At 41.8% G+C, this 21,022-nt stretch overlaps 1 protein-coding gene across 1 annotated transcript in view; it reads left to right on the top strand.

The window, feature by feature from the left end:
- The window catches only part of LOC146857855 (uncharacterized), a 651,000-nt gene that overhangs the window by 255,830 nt on the left and 374,148 nt on the right, over positions 1-21,022 (top strand). Inside the window, exons 8-9 of the mRNA XM_085648551.1 lie at positions 2,052-2,164; positions 2,818-2,900. Of these exons, the coding sequence (XP_085504677.1) occupies positions 2,052-2,164; positions 2,818-2,900 (196 nt within the window). The remainder of the gene's footprint in view (positions 1-2,051; positions 2,165-2,817; positions 2,901-21,022) is intronic.

Below are 21,022 nucleotides of genomic sequence, written 5' to 3' on the forward strand. Positions count from 1 at the left end.
TTTTTGTCAATAGCGTAACACAACTTGAGGGGGCCCTCTGCAAAGCACATGGAGGGCCCTCCCCCCTTCCGTATTTGCTCAGGAGCGCTGAGGCCAGCGTCATGGGCTGATGGGACCTCCTGAAGCTCAGGGGCTCCCCCTCACTGCGGAAGCCTTTGTTACGCCACAGATTTTTGCCTTCAATTCCACTTTCTTTGTGGTGCTCATGTTGTAGCTCCTCTCTTCTGCTGCACCCTGGTGTCAATCTATTTCCAAACTTGCTCTGTCCATTCTTCATTTCAGACACTTGTTGTGTACAACCACGCCATCCATCCCCATTCACGATATGCTCCATTCCTCGCTTGACCTGCATTTCTTTATGTTCTTAACGTCCTGTTTTTCTTATCCTTGTTTTCATATCTCCCAATCACTTGATCAGTTACCCTTGAAATTTGTCTGCAATAAACTTTATTATCACCATATTTCTTATACCTGTTTGCCACACTTTTTTATTTGCCTAAATGGTGCTTTGATAAAAGGACAATAGAAAATAAGACATTAATTACTGAATTGGGTTCGGTTTAGTATAAATGGTTTGAGGTTTGTATGACTGGTTTTTATGGTTGATTCAGGATGTATAAGATTATTAGTAATTCTGTTTGTATGTTTGTTGCTCATCTCTTTCTGGTTTTGACTGTGATTTGAGTGGCTGTTTAAATTAACCCTCCCTTTGAGCATTCTGTGCTCTGGTTTTTTAGATGCTACATTTGTAGGGAAGTACTTCCACATATGCTCCGTAAAGGTTCTGTATTGCCTGTTCAAGGGTTGCTTCAACTGGTTGATTGACTCAAGATGTGTGTGGTTTATTTATTGTTGTGTGCGCATGCTAAAATGTATTCATTCATGTCGTTTTCGACCATGAAATATACCTTAAACATCGAACCATCAATCTTGACACTTTCAATTATTTACGCCTCATCCCATTATCATATATTATACCAAGACCCTACTTGGATTCCAACGCTTTTTGGTTCACCATTAAGGATCCCCTGTACACATACGGACCTTGCTATATCACTTTCTTATGTGGGTTCCTACTTCTCCTGCTGGATGCTGCACTATCGGCCCACCAGTGGATTATTATATCTTTGCTTTCTGCCTTAGTCTTCCCCCTTCAAGCTCATCTCCTGAATCCATTTCTACTAAAGACTCTCTGCCAACGGTATCTTTACCTTGTTGATAGTCTACAAGTACGCATATGTCCTTATAATATCCCTTTCCTCGCATAGTGTCCACATTGTAGTGCCTAAGTTGCTCATTGAACCATTCTAGGTTACCTTGCCATGAACTATTACTACTGTCCTACCCATTCTTACCAAGACATACCCCTCGACTAAAAGAGGATCAGGATCTGACTCCCCAAATGTTTCACCTACACGATTTGTACGAAGGCATCATAACCTTCCTTGTGCTTAGGTAGATTTCTGATCATTCCATGCAAGTTTTCTACTCACTCACAATATCTTTTCATCAGCTGTGGGTCCCTGTCCAAGTAGGTAAAATAGAGTACCTCTCCTAATATGTTGATCCATTCTGTAGATACCTCAATCTGAGCCTAACACAGTGCCATTATGTTTTCACTCTTTTAACTACACTTCAAGTTTTCCATTGCCTCACCTCCTGTCTCCTCTTTTTTGAGGATACATAAACCTGGCATTATGGCCTTATGCAACATTGCGCCACCTGTTGTCTCGCACACCCATTTTTTGACCAAGCAAATGCACCATCACATTGCCACTGGTCCATCATGTTTTAGCACACAGGGATGTCTTGCTATACTGTAGGCTGTATACAAGCCAAAGGAATGGGAATTGGGACCTTTAGAGATTTGCATTTGGACTGTTGACTCTGAAAGGCTTTCAGGACTAGGGCAAGATCACCTTCCATGTGTTTATGACTCAAAGATTACCAGACACATCTGCCTATGCCCCCTACCCTGACTGAACATAAATTTGTCTCAGTCTAAACATCTTGAAACTCATTCTGTTCTCATTGTTTCTCTAACTCCCCAGTGATATGCCGCAGAGCAGAGCTACCAATAGACACCAGGCCAGGAGCAGCAGTGCATTTCAGGATGTCCGGTACATCACATCATGTTTGCAGTACTTCAAGAAACTTGGTCAAGGTAAATCCCTAATTACAGACTTCAGACCTAACAGGATAATGTCAAGCTTCCATTTGAGAAAACTAACGCTTAACAAGTGACAAATATGCCATTTAATTTAAGGTGTACATGTACAGAGTCCTGAAGAAGGGTAGTATGATTATTTGATGGTCAAAACTTGCTGATGTGATGTGAGACTGACGAATTTGAATAAGTGGTGTTAAAAAGAATACAAATAGGACCTCATTGCCAATGGTGTGGTTACTTTCAGTAAGTGTGTTAATAGTAGTTACCACACATACTGGAATTAGGAGTATACTGAATGACACCTCACTATTGCAGTTTTCCCCGGATACATTTTGGCAGATTAAGCTGAAATTATATTAGGGTGGAAAAGCCTAATAATAACCAGGACTTGTTGATTTTAGTGGTATGCAAAAATAAATCAGCTAATCATTTCCTAATATTGGGAACAAATTGGGACTTATTTATTGAACCTGATGAATTGCAACCCAGCATAGTTGGATTTTATGTGGGCTTGTAAATATCATACCAAATTTGTACCACTCATAATGAGGCTCAAAAGTGTTCAGTGTGATCTCCAATTCCTGTTATCTCATTTTTCCCTTTGTGTTTTTCCTTACATTTCACGGCTTTTGGTTGTTTTTTTGTAGTTGGTAACAGTTCTGACCAGACGCAAACAGCCAGCAGCACATCCATCACTGAAGACCTTGAGGATTGCATATCCTTTTTCCAGGTGAAATACTTTTCTGCCATCTTGTATACCTTTTCTCCTCTTACTATTCAATGTTTATGGGCATTTTAACACCGATAACTCCCTACGCTCACCACCCATTCAAAATATGTACTGTGTTTTTGCATGTCTCTATTTACCATTCAAGCAGGCTTCAGCTGTCCTCCACTTAATTTTTTTTAAGTCAATTTAATTTCCAAAAAGTACTAACTTAAGAGACAATACAAGCTGTGCACTTTTTATGTTTTCGCAAGCATGACATCTAAAAATATCCTCCTCTTCGCTGTTTGATTGCGTTTGATATTTTAATCAGGACCGTGAGATGTTGTGGGAATTCAGTTTTGCACACTTTGTGAAGTTTAAAACAATGTGGGAGAAAATTTCTGCAATTTTTTTTTTTTTCTTGGGAGAAAGAGAAACTGGGCATTTTGTGGTTTTATAGTTCAAAAATGTAAATGAAATGCCGTTAGAACTTTTATTTTTCACTTATTTTGCTGAAAATAAAATTCTTTACATTTGCTTGTTGCGGGAGAATTTTCAAACGAAAATTCTAACTTTTCAACTTTGATTTGCACAAACATCATGGACTCACCCAATTCGGCCTTTGGAATTAAAACTTTACCAACCCCAAGTTTATATTCTCTGAATGTTCCTACCTATTGTAAACAAAATTCACAAAATTGTAATACTGTTTTTTAAAACATTCCTAGAAAACTAACTTTACATTAATATTGTTGTTATGTACTGTGGTAAATAATTTTCCTTTACTGGGACTGAATTTGATACAGAAACATAGTAAAATAGCTCAGTAAAATGAGAGGCAGAATCCGTGGTATTAGAGTTTCGGAATGGGCTTTATTCCAATACTCGATTATAATCGGATGCTCCAAGTTCCGTCACCACGAAGGTTCAGGAAGTGAAGTACATACATTATTGACATGAAATGGCTTTTATAGAACATACATTACAATGAAGTGAATACAGTAGGCGTAACAATTGACAAGGAAAATGACGATATATCTACGTAACCAAAAAATGGGTGTAATAAGGAGTAAAAAGGAACATAATTGGTTGTGATGTCATGTATAGGTGGATCTATAAGATAATACTTGGCATAGATGCGCGCGCAGCATTATGACGTGTGATTGACGTGTAACTAGGGGGTGAAGGGGACTTGACATTTAGCTCTACATGTGGAGACAAAAAGTCTGGGGGGTCAAGTCAACCTAATCCCAAATCATATCTAACATCCTATGTTTAAAGAACTATGTTATCCACAAAGGAAGGACTCTCGGACAGAATCTATTCTATACTGACTGTGCGTGAGTGTACAAGCGTCTAAGTGTCTACACTAAATGCGAGGGCAGGAATCTTCCATAGTAACAGGGCTATGAATTACTTGTATTAAGACAGAGAAGTCGGGCCCTTTGCTTGGTAGCTGGAAGAATGTTTACTTAAACTACTAGGCAGGAATGCATCGGCTGAGGGGGAAGCAGATAATTCGAAGGTGAAATACAGTTCTTGGCAGAGAATAGGCTGATGTCAGGCTTCATGAGCCGCGCAGAGAATGAGACAAAGTTCATGGTCACAGATGCAGGCTCAGACTGGAGCTTTCAGAGGCAGAAGGCAAGAAGAGTTTGATGACAGAATCAGGGCCTACTTGCCTGGACTGTAAAATGGCATAAGTGAGCCATATAAAGGCGGTGGCCTTTTGTACTTAGGAATGGAATATCCGGCCTATTCATGGTGGATCTGACAGAGGGCATGTTGACGGTGGACGCACATGTATTTGCGTCTTCATAACTGGAACTGGAGGGAACATACATGTACTTGTAACATGTACATAGAACCGTTGGGGTCCAAGATAGGGGACATAACTGACCAGAAAAATCCATATTTCCACATTCCCTCCTTGTCCCCTACTTGCCCATCAAGAGACATCAATCTTCATTAATCCATCGATTTGTTCATATAGCATCATTTGTTCTTCTTTCTTCTTCCGGGGTCTTGAATGAAATCTTGGTGGTGGAATACACGATGTGGCACACAGACCACAAATCGCTGGTCCACATTGCAGACATAGACAGCAACTGAATAGTATGAGAAGGCCAATACCTAGGAAGGATAGAACTCTCCATCCCCAGGCGGATATCACACTCCATAACCAATTGGACCAAGTCCAAGTGCCTGGGTTCTGGTGTATCTGGCTTACAATCTTGTGAAGGCGAGTTATAGCTTTATATACAGATGGCGAATTCTCTGGTATGAATACGCAGCAGCTTGATCCGATGACCCTACAAGCTCCGCCCCTATCAGCCAGGATGACGTCAAGGACAAGACGATTTTGAAGCACAACAATCCGCATAGCAGACTGCTCTTCTGTTAAATTGCCTAAGGCGGAAATAGTTTCATTCACTACTGCTTCAAGGGTTCTAGTTAATCTACGTATCAGCTTACTATTGGTAACTGTACCTATATAGGGAAAGATGCCTTTATTGAAATCTGTGTATTTTTCCCATGCCGTCTCAGTATAATCGACAATTGGGAGATCTCTCCGCTCTCTATTGTGTACTAAATGAATATTTCTGTAATAATCAGGAGGAGCTAGGAAAACAGGTGGCAAAAGGAATGCAATGTAGCAGGTACCATCCCAATCTAGAGGTAGACGCATATATGCAGTCTGACCACATATAAAGTAGGAGTGGCGATAAGCTCTGAACGAGGATTTGCCTTGATCACTGAATTCTACTGTAGTAGTGCATTGACTATGGCCCATATGTATGGAACCAACCTTTCTTACACACAATTCACCTTTTGCTGGGAATACTGACATGGTGGGTAAGACTAGTTCAACTTCGGTTACGACATTTAGAATCATGAGATTGGGTGTAAAATTACCTAATCCATATACTTCATTTTCTAGATCGGTTCCTGTTCTTTTGGGGCGACCCTCCTTGTCAGGGTAGCAGACCTTGAGTAAAACTAGGTTCAGGTTTCCCCATACCCACTGATCTTGGAAAACTGCGGTGTCTGAGTCTATGGAATTGATTAAGCTAAACCATGCTCCACAGGAGCCATTATGTGTAAACGGATGTGGAAAGAAAGGCAAGACTCCTTCATAATTCTGATAGGGAGGGAGTCGGCCACACACCCAACAATTAGTTGCATTACTAGTCTGATGGGAATGATGTAACATACTAATGAAAGTGTTATTGCGCAGCGCAAGTCTATAGGACAATTCATGCGGGGGTAAGTCACTAAAAGAATGTTCTGCAATAACATTGTGAACATTTCTGGCAATAGGGTAATATATGTGCAACAACATACTAGTAATAATTATTAAAAGACTTAAGGAAAACAAAATTAATAATGTCACTATACAGTGGCTACGCAGTGATTTACAATACGCCTGTCGTTTCATCATTTTTCGTGACTGTCCATGATTCAGGTCTAGAGGATACATGTCAGAGACAGATTCAACCGCTTCACCTAGGAGAGGACTTAAACAATCAAACCGTCTGACGTTCTAGGCCTCAACTTAACTTTGTAGAGTTCGCTTTCAGTTTTTTCCACCAAAGGAAGTTTTGAATCAGTCTGTGAGGGAGTGCAGGGCACAATGTCTATATCCGAGGATTGTCCATGGAATTTCTTGATATGACTTGAATGAATCCAGCCCTTGCGGCCCTCGATCTTCACGGCTGTTCTTGTGGTCAGCAGAACCAACTTGGGTGTCTTCCACCTGGGCTCCAGCTGAGTCTTTCGGTCGAAGTTTCTCACAAATACAATATCACCCGGAACTACGTCATGGGGTTTCACCTCAGTGTTGTCGGGAAATGCTGCAGCAACCTGTGAACGACAAGATTGTAGTGCAGACATCAAGGAAGCCAAGTAATCTGTCAGCATATTACAGTCAATATCAGTTATTTTGCGTGGTACAGGCGTCCCCCACATATTTGGTGGTCTGCCGAAGATCACCTCATACGGGGATAGCCCTGTTCTAGAGTGCGCTACCATTCTCATGTAAAAAAGTGCAACTGGTAATGCTACTATCCAGTCGACCCCTTTCTCTCTGCATATTTTGGACAGTCTGATTTTCAGTATCTGATTATGTCTTTCTACGAGACCTGCTGCTTCGGGGTGTCGGACACAGTGGAATTTCCACTGATATCCTAGCAGAAGTGAAACATGTTTCATTAATTCGGATGAGAACGGCTGGCCGTTATCTGAGTAGACAACACGTGGTAAACCGTAGCGTGGGAAGAATTCTCGAACTAACTGTTTGGCAGTAGTCGGGGCAGTGTAATCTGAAACCGGGTATGCCTCCGTCCAACGAGACAGAGCGCAGACAACTACGAGAACATATTTGAATCCTCGACATCGTTCCATCTGGATATAATCCATCTGGAGGACTTCAAAAGGGTGATCAGGAGGATGAAATCCACCCTGTTCTACGGGAACGCTTTTTCCTGGGTTGAACTGGCAACAGATCATACAGGTACGGACTTTTTGTTTGGCTGCTGCTCGTAAATGTTTATTGAACCAAATGTGTTGAATGCTGTCTAGCATAGCTTTCTCTCCTAGATGCGCTGGACTATGGATAGTGTTAATAATGACTTGGACCATTGAATCAGGAAGGAACCATACAGACTTTTCTTTCATCATCCATCCTTGGTCCGTTTGGATCCCTCCTAATTCAGTCCATTTCTTTATTTCGTCTGGTGTAGCATGTGTCTGTATGTCAATTACGTCAAGAGTAGGATCTTTAACTGTCATACAATGTGTCGGCATCGGGACTATTGTCTTTGTCATGTCGGATGTTTGTGTTTGAGCAGTCTGTTTAGCTGTTCTATCAGCTAGATCATTGCCTTGAGAAATGATATCAGTAACTTTCGTATGTGCTTTGCATTTCATAATCGATATTGCAATAGGTAGATGTATTGCATCTAATAAGGCATGAATGAGGGGTCCGTGCTGAATGTGGGCACCGTGGGAAGTTAAATAACCTCTCTCTCGCCACAGCACGCCGAAGTCATGTACAACTCCGAATGCATAACGTGAATCAGTGTATATGTTGACTTTTTTACTTGTGGCTTGAATACAGGCTTGTGTCAGAGCAATAAGCTCTGCGGCTTGAGCTGACAAAGTATTTATACGATTTGTTTCAATGACTTCAGTATCTGTTGTGACTGAGTAAGCAGCCACCAACTCTCCTGTACTTGTTCTCATACATGAACCATCTACATACAATGTCAGGTCTGGATCTGACAATGGAACATCTGTCAAGTCTTGTCTAGGTTTCGTCGTTATAGTAATAACTTCAATACAGTCATGGGCTAGTGGATCTGTTCCGGTTACTGGCAAAAGTGTGGCAGGATTCAATGTGTTACAGCGTCTGATTTCTATATGTGGCTGAAACAGTGTAAGTTCGTACCCTGTGAGTCGTGCTATAGTCAAGTGTTGTGTTTGCGTTCTATTTACAAGAACCTCTACTGCATGTGGTACTTGAACTGTCAATGGATGTCCTAACACTATGGCATCGCTTTGTCTGATTGCTAAAGCTGTCGCTGCTACTGATTTCAGGCATGCAGGCAAAGCCTGGGCTACGGGATCTAATGTACTAGAAAAATAAGCACATGGTTTGCGTGCTCCTGCTTGTTCCTGTGTGAGTACTGACAAAGCAGTACCTTCGCGTTCTGTAACAAAGAGTGTAAACTGTTTTCTGTAACATGGCGTTGCTAAAACAGGTGCTTGACATAAAGTTTTCTTTAGGCTTTCAAAAGCTTGCGTATGTTCCTGGGTCCAAGGGAGAACAGTCGATGTGGCTGCCTCCTGGGTTGTCAACTGAATGAGTGGTTTTGCTAGAAATGCATATTGCGGGATCCACTGTCTACAGTATGAAGTGAGGCCTATGAAAGCCCGCACCTCCTTTTGTGTCTTGGGTATTGGCATGTTAGCTATTAACTGAATGCGGTCTGGTGTAAGCTGCCTTCCCTCCTTGGACAGCGAGTGTCCAAGATAAACAACTCGCTGGACACAGAATTGCAGCTTAGAAGGGGACACCTTGTGTCCCTTTTCGGCTAGAAATTTTAAAACTGTCAGTGATGCTTTTTCACATTCAGGTTCGCTTCGGGCGGTGATCAGCAGATCATCGACGTATTGAAGCAGAGCAGTGTTAACTGGCATGTGGATACTGTCAAGTTCTCGTTTCAGTGCTTGGCTATAGATGCTGGGGCTTTCTGTAAATCCTTGAGGTGCGCGTGTGAATTTAAAGCTACGTCCATTTAAACTAAATCCGAATAAATATTGGCTTTCCGGATCTATTGGGACGCTGAAAAAGGCATTCTTGAGATCGATTACAGTAAAGAATGTTGCTTCGGAATCAATGGCTGTCAGTAATGACGAGATATCTGGGACCACAGGGAATTGTGGCACAATGCATTTGTTTAATTCGCGCAGATCAATAACCAGTCGATATACTGGCGGGGCCTTAGGATCTGTTCGTTTAAGAATCGGAATTATCGGGGAATTACATACATTGGAGTCTGTTTCTACAACTACTCCTTGGGTAATGAGCTCGTCAATGATTTGTAGTAAAGCCACTACAGCATCTGGCGGTAACTTGTATTGTCGCATTCGTGGTAGCACCACTCCTGCCTTTAATGTGACTCGATATGGTGTAATATTCATGCAACCAACATCAGTAGGGCCTTGTGCCCATAGATGTGTCGGTAAAGTCTGCAGTCGGGGATCCATGTCTCTAGATACATAGTGACCTTTAAAATCACGTAAAAACAATCTTACTCCTTCCGGAGAACAACATATTATGGCTCCTAGAGCTTTTAACGTTTTTATTCCTAATAGATTTTCTGGACATGATTTAGTAAGCAATAAATCTGTAGTTCGGGTCAGAGGTCCTATCGTAAGTGGCAGAGGTTGTGACACTTCATTAACAATAGGTTTTCCTGAAAAACCAAGGGAAATATTTTGTGAGCCTGAGAGGGGTGCCCCTGGAACCTCACTACGTTTTATGGTTGTTCGACTTGCCCCGGTATCGAGTAAAAATTTTCTGTCTTGGCCTAACAATTCACTATGTATATAAGGTCCTTCTTGGTCTACTGGTATCTCGATAAGGGGTAAGTCAACTTCCCTCTCTAGGCTAGTTCATGCGTAACGCTGGTACTCAGGGTATTCATACTGTGCGGTCTGATACATTTGTCGTGTTGTTGTCTGTGTGGCAGCAACAGGCAACGCTGGTGCAGCTGGCACAAACTGTATTGGCTGTTGTGCGGCTGGCATGGCCTGGGCATGCTGCAGAGCTCCTTGTTCATTCTGATCTTGTCTAAGTGGCCGTGATCTTTCTTGCGTTTTACCTATGGCGATATTATGTTTTAAAACTGGACAATCGTGTACGTAATGACCTGGCTTTTTACAATAATTGCATGTCCCTTTTACAGGTCCTGCTGAATCAGAATGTGTCATACCCTTTTTATGTCCTTCAGCTGGAACTGTCTGAGAAACTAGCATTTTCATTTTTGTGTCTTTCATGCGTCTGTGTTCATGTTCTTGTTCCTCTCTAATTCTATTATGATGGTACTGTAACACTTGTAACATTTGTGATGGAGTGTTGCCTTGCCAGGTACTCTCGAATTTTAATACTCTATTCTTTACTGGTGGCAGGGCATTTTCTACTAATTTTGTTACAAACAGATGTGGGTATGATTCGCTACTTGCTTTTATGCCACTATTTATACCAAAACATTTTTCAAATCGGGCATAGTAATCACTAGTGTCTTCATCTTGCTTCTGTTTACAGGCTGAAATTGTACCCCAATCTTCCTTTTTCGTAGTTAATAAACGTGGCAGTACCTGTACTAGTAAACCTGGTAATGCCTTAGTTTTGTCCCCAAGCCCTGCTCCTGCAGTTCGGGCCTTTTCTTCTGCTTCTAATGCTGACCATTCTATCTTTTGGTCTCCTACCTCCCACTCTTTTTCCTTGAGTTTTTCGTAAATACCAGCAGGCATCAATACCTTCAGTATTGTCATAATGTCGGGATAGGTATACTCCCCCATGAGTAACATGTCTTTAATTTCTCGGTGAAAACCCGCTGGGTCTTTGTCATGACTGGTTACCACTTTCTTCATTTGTAACAATTCTATTTTCGATATGGGCGTGTATACAAATACGCGCTTGAACTCGTTGTCCTCGCCCTTTATTGGGTGCACTTCTCGTAAGGGATTCTGTCTATCCATGTGATACGTGGTTCTTTCCTTGACGGGCAATGAAACATGTTCTGAACATACAAAAAGAATATACTGCTTTCTTGATTCTAGAATTTCTTTAATTAATTTAGTACCTGAACCTCTCCATCTATTCGTGAGTAATTCAGTCAATATGTCGGGTAAGGGACCAGGATCTGAATGTTGACTCCGATATAGTATAATGAGTTGTTGAATCATATAAATCCCAGCTAACCTCTGTTCATCTGGGGTGAGATTCAAAAATGTGCGTACTACTGTATCATCACTATATTTTCCGGGACTGTCCACCCAATGGACAGCTGCCCTGGCTAAATCTTGTTCATCCATAGAATCGAGAAAATGATAACCCCTTCGTTCTCGGAGTAGTTTGTCAGCTGTTTGGAACGAATGCTCGTTAGACCTTATATGGACTATGGGTGTTGGGAAACCCCTGTTATTGTCTGGACATATCGGGCGTATCGGGTCAATAAGACATCTCGTACTATTATAAGATCTTCTTTTACCTACATAGGCTATAGTTTCTGACTGTCCTGTGGGCGGTCCTGACCCTTCTTCCTCGCTTTGTTCGAACTCGTCTACCTCTAATCTCTCTTCGTGTAGGCGTTCTATTTCTTTACGGATCTTTCGGCACATGGCTATTATACAATTTTGTTTATCATGTCTCCCTTCTGATATATTCTGGCTCCATCTTGTAAGAATTTGCATTGCTTCCGGGTCTACCCCCGGTCGGTCTTGATTTCTGATCACACAGTTTATGAGGAAACGTAACAGTTCCCCCTGTATCTCTACTTTCTGGTATTCCATAGCTCTGTGAATACATTCTGGATCTCGCCCTGTTTGGACAAAATGGTATATTTTATCTAGATGCGCAGTCATTCCTGGTAACTTCCCTAAATACACTGCGGCTCGTCTGATACGTAATGATGCTAGGGTCATTTCGTCCTCTTTACCGGGCACGGGGTCATATCTGCAATCTATAAGAAGTTCCTTCAGCGCACGGGCACTTATGAGTTTGGGTGTACGTGAATGTGCTGACTCTTGAAAAGTAAGTTTATTTATTCTGGGTGGCGTAGAAAAAATATTGGTAGCACCTCCCGTGGCCCCATCTGGGGTGTCGGGTGTGAAAGGATTCGTCGAACGTGACACAGCAACTACAGGTGTGGACACAGCTATAGAAGTAGCTGTAGGAGCGGATGCAGAAACAGATGTGCTTGCCGGAACTTGTGTCAGAACTTGTTGCTGTAACGATACGGGTACTGGATCTTGGCGTTGGACCTCCCTGGTATGCGGTCTATGCGGGGCGGAATTAGCATACTCGGGAGCTGCGTCATCTAAATATGAGGAAAGAAAAACATCTTCTGCGGTTCTAGGATGCCCCCTTGGATGTACCTTTATTGGAAATAATGGGGTTGGCAAGTCTTTCGGTATCTCTGGAGTAGCCTTAGGTAATCCTTCGACCAGAAGGGGATACATACCATTCATAAGGGCATTTCTTTGTCTATCTACTTGTTCTGATTTCACTCGGATACCTTCCTCAATTAATAGATTTTCTTGAACTTTATTGGAATTCTCTTTACTCTTCTCTTCCAGTCTACGTGCTTTTTCTGTTCGTCTATGTGATTCTTTACGCCATAATTCAATGGCATCTTTCTGTGACTGTCTGACCTTTCTTTTCCATAACTCTTCTTCTACTTTTATGATGCATTCCGCATCCCAGGTTCCCGCTGTGGGCCACCTCTGACTTTCTGGTAATTCCTTGGTATAGTCTACCCATAAATCAAGAAATAATATGGCGTCTAGGCCATGTTTATGATACATGAAGTACCCTGGAGTGTCCCTAGGAGGAATAGGAACGGCCTCTTCGAGTACCCCTTTTCTGGTGGTGATCTGTCTTAATTTCGAAAAGAGCGGCATATTGAAAACTGACCTTATACTTGATTTTGACCAACTGACCTGATACTTGAATTTGAACAGACTTAATACAATAAACACGATAATGAACAGTCATTCATACCACAATATACAGAACGTATTTAAACACATTTAACATTTAGACATTAAACCTTTAACTGAAACAACAATGATGATCGTCTGCATAACTAATCACCAAGCTTAATTCTTGACAATAACTAGATACTTCGGAATACTTGATATACTGCTAAACAGTACAGATACACTGCTAAAACAGTGCAGACCGGATTTGTGTACCCAAACCCGTCTTGACCGGCACAACCTATGTGCACGTCAGAAATGCCTCCCCAGCAATGGTACTCACCGGGTAGCTTCGGAAACGGAAGGCCTCGGTAACTTGAACTTGAATCAGACTGGACTCGACTCGACTCGTCGGACACTGGACTCGACTTGGGACTTCAGACACTGGTGGGCCTCTGTATACCTCGGATCTTGCTCTCTCAGCTAGGCTCTGGTCGGGATACTTCGCACTTCTCACCGCCTCGTCTGGGTGTCGATCGCAGCCTCAGTCGCCCCCGCTTGACCGGAGGGAGATACAGGAAATCCTGCTGGTACGCGTTATTGTCCGTCCAGCTGTGGCAGGAGACCGGGCCTGCAACTCACCGCCGGCGCGTGAGATGAGAAAGTGTCCCTGTTCGGGCGCCATTCATGTGGTAAATAATTTTCCTTTACCGGGACTGAATTTGATACAGAAACATAGTAAAATAGCTCAGTAAAATGAGAGGCAGAATCCGTGGTATTAGAGTTTCGGAATGGGCTTTATTCCAATACTCGATTATAATCGGATGCTCCAAGTTCCGTCACCACGAAGGTTCAGGAAGTGAAGTACATACATTATTGACATGAAATGGCTTTTATAGAACATACATTACAATGAAGTGAATACAGTAGGCGTAACAATTGACAAGGAAAATGACGATATATCTACGTAACCAAAAAATGGGTGTAATAAGGAGTAAAAAGGAACATAATTGGTTGTGATGTCATGTATAGGTGGATCTATAAGATAATACTTGGCATAGATGCGCGCGCAGCATTATGACGTGTGATTGACGTGTAACTAGGGGGTGAAGGGGACTTGACATTTAGCTCTACATGTGGAGACAAAAAGTCTGGGGGGTCAAGTCAACCTAATCCCAAATCATATCTAACATCCTATGTTTAAAGAACTATGTTATCCACAAAGGAAGGACTCTCGGACAGAATCTATTCTATACTGACTGTGCGTGAGTGTACAAGCGTCTAAGTGTCTACACTAAATGCGAGGGCAGGAATCTTCCATAGTAACAGGGCTATGAATTACTTGTATTAAGACAGAGAAGCCGGGCCCTTTGCTTGGTAGCTGGAAGAATGTTTACTTAAACTACTAGGCAGGAATGCATCGGCTGAGGGGGAAGCAGATAATTCGAAGGTGAAATACAGTTCTTGGCAGAGAATAGGCTGATGTCAGGCTTCATGAGCCGCGCAGAGAATGAGACAAAGTTCATGGTCACAGATGCAGGCTCAGACTGGAGCTTTCAGAGGCAGAAGGCAAGAAGAGTTTGATGACAGAATCAGGGCCTACTTGCCTGGACTGTAAAATGGCATAAGTGAGCCATATAAAGGCGGTGGCCTTTTGTACTTAGGAATGGAATATCCGGCCTATTCATGGTGGATCTGACAGAGGGCATGTTGACGGTGGACGCACATGTATTTGCGTCTTCATAACTGGAACTGGAGGGAACATACATGTACTTGTAACATGTACATAGAACCGTTGGGGTCCAAGATAGGGGACATAACTGACCAGAAAAATCCATATTTCCACAGTACAACTAAATATGAACCAGACAGGTTTTATACTAATTTGTTGTATGTGTGTAACACTAAGTTCCACTTTGCCAGTAGCGCTTTAACCTAGATAGATCTAGTAACAGGAGTTACAGCCTCATCTGCGTCATCAGCTTTATCAGAACCCCAAGAATCCAGTGTGTTTCGCCCAGACCCTTCAGCTGTTGAAAGCACTTGGAATATCCAGGTGACACTCTGAGAGAATATGGACAACTACCAGAGTAATCAAATGCAGAATTCCCATTTCCCACTGTATTTCCTCCTTTCTGAGGGTATTCTCAAGGTACACTGGTACACTTTATAATTCCAAGCAATCCTCAAACCATAGAATGATCAGGGCACCCGTTATCATTAATTCCAGGAAGTGGAAAAACAATAAGGCCCAAACTTTTCAAATGTAATAGTTCTGGATAAGACTAAGTCTTTTTATTGCATAAGTAGCAAACATAGTCCAAAATCTGTTTTCTAGGGGTTTTCTATGGTTTTGTTAAAAAGGGTGATAGGGAACCTGTCTCTCTGTAGTAACATATCTAGGACACACGGAAAATGGTTTACAAGCAAAAGGTGTTTTTCAAATATTTAAAAATGGGGTGACAATTAATTTCCTCGTTTTTTGCCATAGTGCTAAAAAATAAGCTTAGTGCCCTGTTTTCTGCATATGTGTAGCCCTATAACAGTCCCTTCTTCCTGAATATCATTTTTTAAATAATGTGTAACAATAATATTGCGGAAAAATTTCAACTACCAAACTGGTTTGAAAGTAGGTATATGTATATAAGTAAACATTTACTATACTTTATTCCACATATATTTCATGATAAAATGTATATTTTTAATGTATGTACATTTGTAGAGTTATGAAGGGTAAATCTATACTAAAGTATATAAATTCCTTAAGGATAATTTAGTTGTGACTATTCCAGTAGCACACATTTTGTTCTCGATATTCTCACATACACCCACCTGCCCTGTTCTAATCCCAGCTTCACCCTCCTGTGTTGTGAAGCAAACCTACTCATCTCCCTGTGCTTCATGGAATTCAAACAAAAAAGCATTCTCCTGGCCCACAAAGTTGAGAAGTTTTATCCAAAAGCGAAGGATCTGTGTCATTGTCAGAACCAACATCTGGGACATTATTTTGAGCTTTAGCAAAAGAAAGGGCTGTCAGGGGATGGAGTGTCTTGAATGGAAATTGTTTTTAGGTCGAGCCTCTGCTACTCATAGGCTGTCTCTTCGAGACATACTGTATTCACTATGTGGCCTTACAGCCCACCCATTGGCTTTTTATTCATCCCTTCGATTGTCGTTCAAAAATACATGCTTGCCAGTGTTTAATTCTTCCCCTTTGTCTCTCCTTTTTGTGTTTTATTTCGTCCCCAGAGCACTGTCCAATTACTGTTAACATTATGCTTGTGTGTTTATGTGTACATTTTGGGGACACTTTTTTTCTTTGATTCCTGCTTGTGTCACTGTTGGCCCATCTTTGTTGGTTCAGCTTCGGCGCCAGCCACTTAATCTCCACATCCCGCTCAAATACCGAGAGATAATGTCAGACGCCTCAGACTTTGATTTTAAAATTGCCTCTTTAATTTTCTCTGACTTCAAAGTGCAAGGATTTCCCCCAAGCGCCTTCCAGTTCACTACGTGTTGCTCTTGCGAGTCTTGGTCAACGGGCCTTCAGAAGCCCAACCTTGCAGCACAGTTAAGGGCAAGTCTTAGGCAACTCCTATGACATTTTCACTGAAACTTGTTTATATAATGTGAGCTCAAGCGACCCGAAGATGTTGGAGCGCTTTACATGAGAATTAGTTACTTTATAAAATGTAAGATTACCATTTTATAGAGCGCAAACTCGTCTGACCCATAGGTATTCATTTGCTTTACAAAAGCCCCAGTTACACACAAGGTCAGGTAAATATTTTTGTTTTTAGGTGTGCGGAGATTAAGTGATGCCTATGCCCCTGTTTATTCATTATTTCCCCTCTACCTGACAAATGGGAGCAGCATTCACCCCTCCTACCTCCTCCCATTTCGCTGCATGCCCGCCTCACTGAGACTTTGTGTCGCCCTCCTCCTCTCAGTGCTCTAATTTCTAAGCACATTCACAGCGTCTCCCCAGGGAGTGTGAGACTTTTTATTATATAATGTCAATTTGAGTGACCCAAAGGTGTTGGAGCGCTTTACATGAGAGCTGGTTACATTACACAAGGTCAGATTCATTTTTGTGGGCATTTTTATTGAGCGCAAACTTGACTGACCTGAAGGTATTTGAGCACTTTACAAAAGCACTAGTTACATTATACAAGGTCAGTTTAATTTTTGTGTTTTCAGGTGAGCAGAGATGAAGTGATGCCGACGCCGTCCCTGTTTATTCATTATTACCCCTCTACCCGACAAATAGGAGCATTTTGTTGTTATTGCTATGTCCAGTTCTCCCATACCCAGGGGGCTGGACAGAGGGCGAACCGGGGGCTTGCTGGTAAATGGATGGCGCAAGCAGTGTTTTGAATGGAAAATTCTGGAGACGGTTATCTTGTGAATAAGGTCCTGGGGGAGGAGGCATGTGACATCTCCGCCATTGGAAAATGCTTCACTGCTTTTCTTCATTGGCGGTTGAGTACTCCAGTGATGCAGTCACATACAAAATGTTATAGTGCTGTTAACTTGTTTTACTTTCCTGCTTGTGTTCCGAGTTGTGCTCTGTATTTTAAACTGTACCTGCGTGCCGCTCGTTTTTTTTCCTCACTGGTGCAATTTTGGGTAGAGCAATCTCGCTCGTACATTCAATCGTATTTTTAAACAGTGCTGCACTGCATCTGCCTGCTATCCCAGTTCCATTTGCACAAAGACACTAACAGATGTGAAAATTTAAATGAAGAAGCCGATACTTCCTATGAGGTCTAAATGCGATGTAGCGTTAAAATACTTTAGCAGTTTAGCAAACGAGAGAAAGAGACACAGATTTTTTTATTCGGATATAGTGTGTGCAATTAAGAAGACAGTGTTTCTTTCCCTTGTTAGCTAAATAACTACAGTATTCTCATTCTACATCGTGTTTGTGGTTTATTAAAAAGTATGTGCTTATTTATTCAAACTTTGACATTTATCTGTGCATTTATGCCAATTGAAAGACTGCCTGTCTCTTTTCCAATTGTTTTTTGATAATGTGCTTAAGGGCATTTGAAAGGTAGCGTGTATTTTCGTTTAAATTTATGTTTTCAAATTGAAAATGTTTCGTATATAGGTATACTGTTTAAAGAATGCGCTTGCCTATGTCCGCAACTTTTGCAATTGAAAAATATAGTTAAGAACGAAAACAAACGCTGCCTTTAGATGCCCTAAATACACATTTCCCCCCAAAAAGCATTTAACTGTTTACATTATAGAGACTAAAATATACGTAAAACACACCAGATGTAATTTAGAACCCATATCAAACTTACTTGCAGCTTGTAAACTAGGGTCATATCTAGGTGGGAAGCTTCCCATCCTGTAATGTGGAACAATTCACTAAAGGTTTACATTCCCAGGCAAGGCCCATATGCAGTTCACGAGAAAGATAGCAATCTTTATAGTTATGCATCTGCATTCACAACACAACCAAACACCATTCAGCCCTCCTCCGCCACCCCCTCCTTGTCACACTCTTCTCACTTCCAACACAATAAAGTGTCAGCGCTTTCCAAACAGCGTGCATGCTGGCACCGTGTCTCTCTTACCCGATAAGAAACTATTTACCCAAACAATGTGCCTACACACGCCTTTATACTAGAACCAATTGCCATGCACAATCACACGTATGTATGCAATAAAACTGCAAGGCGAAATAAAAACCTGAGTCCCATATTTAAAAAGAGTTTATTTTATTTGCTTGGGATTACACATACACAGTGCAATCAACAGCGCTGAAATCGACGCCAACCTACTCCTCTCCAGACCTTTTGGCTGTGACAATGCTTGTTTTGCAGCTGGTCAGTGCCGCTGAATGGCTGGCCCGATATGTGGCAGCCTGCCCTCAGCCCTTGCTTCCTTAGGCACCAGTCTGCTGACCACACTGTATTTAGATTTCCAAAGGGCCTGCTTGGTAGGTCAGTGTGTCTCACATCAGCGTCAGCAGGAACTTCACAACACTGAACATGGGCTCTTTATCCGAGGATGTGTGATCAGGCTGCAATTGGATCTATATCATTTGTTTATCAAAAATCAGTATACACATATCTGCTTGTGTCGTTAAATGGATGAAGAATATCTCACGGCCTTGGAAACGGATCAGAGGAGGTCAACAGGAATGGGGTTGCTCCATGGTTGCTTCATGGCTGGGTGGAATTTTACACATAGACTGTAAGCACTTCCAGTTGATGAGTGCTGTAAAAGTTACGTTGGAGAGTTTCCTATTAAGTTTTATGGCATTATTTACACTAACCGTGCATACGGTGCAGATGTTCCCTTCGTGGAGGTTACCTTGGTACATTTTACTGATACCCCCGCTTGTTGTACCAGATCCAGAACACAAGAACACAAGAAGGCTATGGTGGGTGTTTTGACTCAAAGACAGCAGGTATGGCTCTTTCTAAACCTTGAAAAGACATGACACATGACAATAGCTCATTATGGCATACTAAACCTAATAAACCAGAAAATGAACGTAGCCATGGTTAGAAACAACATCTGAAGTCAGACACAAGCCAAAACACCCATCCATTATGGCTAATGTCACAGCTTCTTGTGTTCCATCGCCCCCCCCCCCCTTAATTTTACAATCTCTGGCTATGGTCTTCCATAGACTGCGCAGAAAGGCGATTGTGGCAAAATCTCATGGGTTGAATTGGTCGAAGGGGTTTAACACATTTAACAAAAATTCCATGTCCATTTTTAAATTCTTCAGAAATTCTATTGAGGCCTATGTAAGAGTACTACACATCTTTGATCTGAAATAGTGTTTTAATAGTAATTAATTATATTATTGTGTGGCTACCCAAGAAAGTACTATAATTTATAACCTGCCATGCGCTTCCGAGCTACTCAATTGGAAATCTATAAACCTCTACCAATACTTCATAGAAAACTCTACATACTTTCAGTCATTTTTGTTAAGTGTTCATCCATACACCAAGAATAGATGAGATTCAATGACCACTAGAAACAGTGTCATGTAGGCTGCAAATTAAATGGCTGAGCAACGTATGCGGGCTACTTTAGGTGTAGAAGGACTAAACAGTGTTTAATTTCACAGTTGGTTTCACAGCTACTAACAAAATGACGCAAATTTCAGTCTTGAGTTTGAATGAGGTAGACTGGTTTAAAGAAAATTGGAAGCTATTCTGGCTTATCAGTGCTTAAAGAAGAGCAGTTTGATGGAATAGGGTCTGGCACATGTTAGGCAAGCACAATTGAGGGTAAAAATCAGTAATTTGATCAACAGTAATCCAAGTAGTAGCATTAACGAATGGGTTACGGTGATGGTCATCCTGGCCTACTGCAGCGAGGTTTACAGCTCCGGATTGGTAATCCAGCCAATGTTCCGGGATTGTTGGGAACAGAAAGAAGATGACATTGGCAGGGCTTTTAGCACCAACTGGCCTACCACAGTGGGAGATTTGCAGGTGTGGTGCAAGAATGTCACATGTTGATTGGGTATTGCTCCTGAAGTGGTCAATCCAGCTAGGGCCCCGCACTACAAGAAAGGGGTGTTTGGCCTTTGCTGCATTGATGGCAACAGCACAGGTGGGCGGTGATTTTAAAAAGCTGCTGACTTTTTCTCCAGCAACAACTTCTCATATTCTTTGGAAATGGGGTCAAGAGGTACAAGGTTTGAGGCGGTATGGGTATGGAGGACGGCATGAGCAAGCCTGTCACTTCCACTGCTGCAGAGAGATATGCGTATCCCAAGGCTCCCAGGTTGACAAGGCTGACCCATACCTTTTCATTTAAGAAATCGAGCAAATGGGTATCACTGAATTTGGCAAAAGTAACCCCTGTTTTTCAGAGGGCTAGGAAGTCAGAGGAATATGGAAGCAAGCTGTATATGTAAAAAAAAATGGCCTGCCACCTATTTACATAGAGAG

This window comes from Triturus cristatus, chromosome 3_2 (assembly GCF_964204655.1).
Source record: "Triturus cristatus chromosome 3_2, aTriCri1.1, whole genome shotgun sequence".
NCBI classification, from domain to species: domain Eukaryota; kingdom Metazoa; phylum Chordata; class Amphibia; order Caudata; family Salamandridae; genus Triturus; species Triturus cristatus.